Raw genomic sequence first — 7,332 nt, 5'->3', positions numbered from 1 at the left:
TTTTTTTAATTTATTTTTTAGGTGGTCTGTCATTATGTTTTTATTTTTTTATTGACATCCAGCATGTCAAGGCTGTTTTAGGAGGGAAACTTATAGCAATATCTTAATTTAAGAAAAAAAAATGAGAATTCAAAATCAAATGACTTAAAAAACAAACTAAAAAAATTAGAAAGAAAACAAACTAGATTTGGCACAGGATACATTTAAGGGAAATAAGAAATACTAGGAATGAAAGTAACAGTTTGGCCACACAAGAAAAAAAAAAAAAATAATCGAATGTTTTTGAAACAGAGACACTATGAAAGTGGTTCTAAGTCTATGCAAATATTGGCCTGGAAACTAAAAAAAAAAAGATAGCGGAAAACACAATTCATAAAATCAGGGATCCAAGAACAAAAGAGATAAACACTAAACCAAACGAAATTCAGGAAGCCTTCGAACATTTTTTATAAAACTTTATACTCTGAGGTCTCTAGTAGGAGCATAACCCAAGTTGACAGCTTCCTATTTTAGATGAAAAACTAAACCAAACAATATCTGCAGATATAACTGAAAATGAATTAAAAGTTGCAATTAGTAGGCTTAAATTAAGTAAATCGCCAGGATCAGACGGTTACGCGGCAGAGTGGTATAAGGAATTTAAAAAAGAATTAAAGCTGCAAGCAGCGATGGACGGGACCGACTTTGAGGGCTCATAAAATCCAAACCGGAGCAGTAATTAAAACTCTTTCATCAACTTTTAATCAGAAGGGTTTAATCTCTCTCCTGTGCTAGTTTGAAGCCGACATGACAAACGCGCTCAGAGGAGATAATGTTTGAAAAAAGATGACTGTTTTTACTCAACTTTTGTTTTGAATGGGGAATTGCAAACTTCCTGTTGATTTTTGCTGGGGGTTGTCAGTGTATGAAATCTAGGTCTAAGTGAGACCTACATAGAGGTTTTTGTTTCATGTCTCTACGACATTCCTACTGGGAGTCAGAGGCAGTTTTGTCTGTGTTTTCTTCCTGGGGGCGCTAGAGCGCAATTTTGAGTTTTGGGGTTTGGTTTTTTGATTAAATCGCAATTTTCGCCAGTCCTGATGTGTGTGTCCAATTTGGTGAGTTTTGAAGCATGTTAAGGGGGTGAAAATACAGCTCAAAGAGGCGGCGGTATAATAATAAAATGCTAGAAATTCAATAGGGTCCTCTGTCCCAAAGGGACTCGGTCCCTAATTAATAGCTGTTTTGCTCCCCACATTGAATTGGGTCTTAAAAAAGGCACAAACGCCACTTAGTTGGAGGGAGGCAATTATCTCAGCTATACCAAAAGAAGGTCCTGCTTTTGTACGTGTGTGCCTTTTTGTGTGTATGAATGGCTATTTGGGGCCAAATTGGTATTTTTGTTATCTTTTTTGTAAATTGTTGGACATTCTATTGGCCGGCTCTAAATCAGTTTCTAATATTACAAACCCCAAAAACAGTGAAGTTGTCACGTTGTGTAAATGCTAAATAAAAAGAGAATACAACAAATCCTTTTCAACTTATATTCAATTGAATAGACTGCAAAGACAAGATATTTCATGTTCACAATGAGAAACTTTGTTATTTTTTGCAAATATTAGCTCATTTGGAATTTGATGCCTGTAACATGTTTAAAAAAAGCTGGCACAAGTGGCAAAAAAGAGTGAGGAAGTTGAGGAATGCTCATCAAACACTTATTTGGAACATCCCACAGGTGAGTGAAGTGAAGTGAAGTGAATTATATTTATATAGCGCTTTTCTCTAGTGACTCAAAGTGCTTTACATAGTGAAACCCAATACCTAAGTTCCATTTAAACCAGTGTGGGTGGCACTGGGAGCAGGTGGGTAAAGTGTCTTGCCCAAGGACACAACGGCAGTGACTAGCATGGCAGAAGCGGGGATCGAACCTGGAACCCTCAAGTTGCTGGCACGGCCACTCTACCAACCGAGCTATACCGCCGTGAACAGGCTAATTGGGAACAGGTGGGTGCCATGATTGGGTATAAAAGCAGCTTCAGTCGTTCACAAACAAGGACGGGGCGAGGGTCACCACTTTGTCAACTGAGCTAATTGTTTAAGAAGAATGTTTTTACAAGATGAGTGTAGACTCCAAATAAAATAAAAAGTAGTGATTGATACACTCTGCTCCCAAAAAGCGGGTGGCATGACTTACTAAGTTGTCATCAGACAGTGAGAATCTATGAATGAAAAGGTCAATCATTTAGGGCTGGGCAATAAAACGATATCAACATATAATGCAATGGAAACGTACGGAGGCCCTAAAGGGACATGGGGGGAAAACATTTTTTTATAATGTTTTATTTATTTTTTATTTTTTTTAAAGACATGTATCTCGTGCGCACGAGAAACTTTTTATAAAATTATAAAAAAATAAATTAAAAAAATGACTTTTTTTTTTAGACATGTATCTTGTGCGCACGAGATAGTTTATTTTTATAAAAATAAAAATAAAAGTTTATTTATTTATTTATTTTTTTAGACATGTATCTCGTGCGCACGAGATAGTTTATTTTTATAAAAATAAAAATAAAAGTTTATTTATTTTTATTTAGACATGTATCTCGTGCGCACGAGATAATTTATTTTTATAAAAATAAAAATAAAAGTTTATTTATTTTTTTTAGACATGTATCTCGTGCGCACGAGATAATTTATTTTTATAAAAATAAAAATAAAAGTTTATTTATTTATTTATTTATTTTTAGACATGTATCTCGTGCGCAAGAGAAACTAAAAAAAATTATAAAAAATTATAAACAATTTTTTTCCCCATGTCTCTTTAGGGGCTCCATAGAAACGGAATCGATATCAATAAAAAATGTCTTCGAATATAACATTCGATTTTTTTTTTCCCCTTCTTCTTCGTCGGAAGAAGCGGTTCGGCGGGAGTGTAACGCCAACAGTTAACAGTGTCAACTATCAAGTTTGGTTGCACCATCTTGTTGTCTGGCAGGTGATTCTTGAAGATGGAAGTCAAAATGAAGAAATTGTGGATAAAACAAGACAAGTCCCACTTTTTTCTTTTTTTAAAAAGGGACCTTAGTCAGACCAATGAGGTCTGTAAATGATGCAAGGCGCTCGTTCCCACCTTTAGAGCACAGCTGCCACTAAACCTGCAGAAAATAGTCTTCTCAGGTGTCTCTTTGTTTACATTTTTCACTATTTTTCTTACACTTTATCAAGCATTTCTTACATATTCCTTATTTTTTACACTTTCATTTTAAGAGGTCATTAAGTTTTTAATTTGATTTTACAATTTTATTCACATTGATTTGAGTGTTTTTCCACGCTTGTGTTGACATTTCCTGATGATTTTAAGCTTGTCCTGAACAATTTGGAGCTAATCCTCCTTTTTCATTGTCCCATTTAAAGCAGCAGTTCCATTGGCAGCAAAACAGGCCCAGAGCATAATACTACCACCACCATGCTTGACGGTAGGCATGGTGTTCCTGGGATTAAAGGCCTCACCTTTTCTCCTCTTTTCTAAAGCAAATGTGTACAGTGGATATAGATCATCTACATCTACTATATGATTTGTCTGAGTGGCTGGACAAGACAGATTGAAAAAAACAAGAAAAACAAACAAAAAAACACTTTTCTTTTTTAAATCGATAAAGAATGGTTACAAATGAGAATCACGAGTTATTGAGTATACATCGGAGTTCCCAGGGACCCTTTTGTCCCCCCATTGACTCCCTTTAAGAATGGCCATTTCTTGGATCTACTGTAAACCTCTTGTTTTATAATCCTTTTTACATGAAAACTCAATTAATCCAAGCATTTCCACGGTCTTCCTGGGATTAAAGGCCTCACCTTTTCTCCTCCAAACATATTGCTGGGTATTGTGGCCAAACAGCTCCATTTTTGTTACATCTGACATCACATGTGGTCAGATGAAACAAAAATGGAGCTGTTTGGCCACAAGAAAAGGTGAGGCCTTTAATTCCAGGAACACCATCCCTACCGTCAAGCATGGTGGTGGTAGTATTATGCTCTGGGCCTGTTTTGCTGCCAATGGAACTGCTGCTTTAAATGGGACAATGAAAAAGGAGGATTAGCTCCAAATTCTTCAGGACAAGCTAAAATCATCAGCCCGGAGGTTGGGTCTTGGGCACAGTTGGGTGTTCCAACAGGACAATGACCCCAAACACACCTCAAAAGTGGTAAAGGAATGGCTAAATCAGGCTAGAATGAAGGTTTTTGTCACGACAGGGTTGTCGCTTACTGCGGGGTCGTTCTCCCAGGAAGGCAAACGGACGACTCCGGACAGGACTTGCAGGTAGGAACATTATTTAATTTTAAGAAACAATCAACGAGATACAAAACAGAAAACAACACGAAGGCAAGCGTGCCTGTCGCACGTGAAAGCTAAGGCAAAAACTTAGGACATGAAACTATAGACATGAAACAAACACGAAACTGTGGCATGAAACAACCAGCATTAACTATGGCATAAAATAAACACAAAACTGTGGCATGAAACCAATAATGACGCCACAGACTACTGACTGGCAAAAGCAGGCTTAAATAGTCCTCTGATTAGAAGCAGGTGTGCGTCCCGAACACCAGAGGCAGGTGAAAATCATAAGTAGCCATGGTAACGAAAACAAACTCAGGTGTCAAACAGGAACTAAGAGAGTCCAAAACTAACAGAACATAACAAAAACATGATCCGGACCATGGATCATGACGGTTTTAGAATGGCCTTCCCAAAGTCCTGACTTAAAGGTGTGGACAATGCTGAAGAAACAAGTCCATTTAGCTAAACTGCAGCATAAGAGAGTCCAAAACTAACAGAACATAACAAAAACATGATCCGGACCATGGATCATGACGGTTTTAGAATGGCCTTCCCAAAGTCCTGACTTAAAGGTGTGGACAATGCTGAAGAAACAAGTCCATTTAGCTGAACTGCAGCAATTTAGTGGTCAAAAATTGAAGCAGAAGTTTGTGGATGGCTACCAAAAGCGCCTTATTGCAGGTAAACTTGCCGAGGGACATGTGAGCAGGAGTACTTACCATCTCAAAGAGGACAGCTGCAGTCACAGCCATCCAGTGGAGTTTGATCTCAAAGGCGGTGTTGGTGGAGAAGTTGCCGTTGTAGTAACACGTGCACCACTCAGTGCGACCCCTGCGGTTGTTGGCGTCCACGTCCACTGTGACCGTCTTCTGCTCCGGCACTGTGGCAGCTGGACACACAGGAGGTAGAAGAAAGCATTCTGATGATGTCGTTCACAACAACACAACAGATGACATGTGTTGTGTGTGTATGATTGTGTGTACATTGATGTTACATCCATGATGTCGTTCACAACAACACAACAGATGACATGTGTTGTGCGTGTGTATGATTGTTTGTACATTGATGTTACATCCATGATGTAGTTCACAACAACACAACAGATGACATGTGTTGTGTGTGTGTATGATTGTTTGTACATTGATGTTACATCCATGATGTAGTTCACAACAAAAAAACATATGACGTGTTGTGTGTGTGTATGATTGTTTGTACATTGATGTTACATCCATGATGTTGTTCACAACAACACAACGGATGACATGTGTTGTGTGTGTATGATTGTTTGTACATTGATGTTACATCCATGATGTTGTTCACAACAACACAACAGATGACATGTGTTGTGTGTGTAAATGATTGTTTGTACATTGATGTTACATCCATGATGTCGTTCACAACAACACAACAGATGACATGTGTTGTGTGTGTATGATTGTTTGTACATTGATGTTACATCCATGATGTCGTTCACAACACAACAGATGACATGTGTTGTGTGTGTATCATTGTTTGTACATTGATGTTACATCCATGATGTCGTTCACAACAACACAACAGATGACATGTGTTGTGTGTGTATGATTGTTTGTACATTGATGTTACATCCATGATGTCGTTCACAACAACACAACAGATGAGATGTGTTGTGTGTGTATGATTGTTTGTACATTGATGTTACATCCATGATGTCGTTCACAACAACACAACAGATGACATGTGTTGTGTGTGTATGATTGTTTGTACATTGATGTTACATCCATGATGTCGTTCACAACACAACAGATGACATGTGTTGTGTGTGTAAATGATTGTTTGTACATTGATGTTACATCCATGATGTCGTTCACAACAACACAACAGATGACATGTGTTGTGTGTGTATGATTGTTTGTACATTGATGTTACATCCATGATGTCGTTCACAACAACACAACAGATGAGATGTGTTGTGTGTGTATGATTGTTTGTACATTGATGTTACATCCATGATGTCGTTCACAACAACACAACAGATGACATGTGTTGTGTGTGTATGATTGTTTGTACATTGATGTTACATCCATGATGTCGTTCACAACAACACAACAGATGACATGTGTTGTGTGTGTGTATGATTGTTTGTACATTGATGTTACATCCATGATGTTGTTCACAACAACACAACAGATGACGTGTTGTGTGTGTATGATTGTTTGTACATTGATGTTACATCCATGATGTCGTTCACAACAACACAACAGATGAAGTGTCAGGAAGTACCTAGCAGTGCAGCAGACTGGCTGCGTCCTCCAAAGCTGCGACTGAAGGAGCTGTGTCTGCTGGCGTAGGAAGCGGGCCGGCTTGGCAACCAGGGCAGTAAGAAGGCCGGCAGGTCACATGACTGCTGCTCCTCCAACACAAAGGCCACCTCAAACCATTTCCTCTGGAAGAGGGCAAAATCCTCCAGGGCTGCAGTGGACCAGCCACAAGGCACACTTGGTGCTGGCTGGGAGGTTTGACCTGCTGGAAGAGAAAGGAAATTGTGTGAATGTTCCAAACATTCACTCATAAATGCTTTTCTACACCAACATTCATCTATTTATTATTATTATTCAACTTATTATTATTATTCTCCACATTTTGGCTCTACCTTCCACATTTTTCACCTGATTCAAAGCGTTCCAACTTCAAACTGTTCATCTTATTCTGGAATCGCGGGCTTTCACTCAACACATTCCCAGATTACCCAGAATTCCAGGTTTTACGGGACATTTTTCCCCATTCAAAATGAATTGGCCATTTTTCAAACTTCCACAATTCCCACATTCTTCAACCTATTCAAACCATTACACCCACATTCCACCATCCTGGAAATTCAAACTTTCCTTTTTCCAAGTTCAAAAACATTCCAGGATTTTCCAGAATTCCACCCTTTTTTCTGGCGACTACTCCTTCCACATTTTTCAAACAAAGTTGTTTTTTGAACCGGAAAAATTCCCGGTTTTACCGAAATTCCAGGAATTCCGTAA

General features: G+C 38.4%; 1 protein-coding gene across 3 annotated transcripts in view; it reads right to left on the bottom strand.

The window, feature by feature from the left end:
• The window catches only part of depdc5 (DEP domain containing 5, GATOR1 subcomplex subunit), a 68,642-nt gene that overhangs the window by 4,668 nt on the left and 56,642 nt on the right, over window positions 1-7,332 (bottom strand). For all 3 annotated transcript variants that reach the window (XM_061936437.2, XM_061936445.2, XM_061936452.2), the window contains 2 exons: window positions 6,584-6,826; window positions 5,041-5,210 (listed from right to left, as the gene is read on the bottom strand). In XM_061936437.2, the coding sequence (XP_061792421.2) occupies window positions 5,041-5,210; window positions 6,584-6,826 (413 nt within the window). The remainder of the gene's footprint in view (window positions 1-5,040; window positions 5,211-6,583; window positions 6,827-7,332) is intronic.

Source organism: Nerophis lumbriciformis, linkage group LG03 (assembly GCF_033978685.3).
Source record: "Nerophis lumbriciformis linkage group LG03, RoL_Nlum_v2.1, whole genome shotgun sequence".
Taxonomy (NCBI): domain Eukaryota; kingdom Metazoa; phylum Chordata; class Actinopteri; order Syngnathiformes; family Syngnathidae; genus Nerophis; species Nerophis lumbriciformis.
This window is presented reverse-complemented; position numbering and strand designations above follow the sequence as displayed.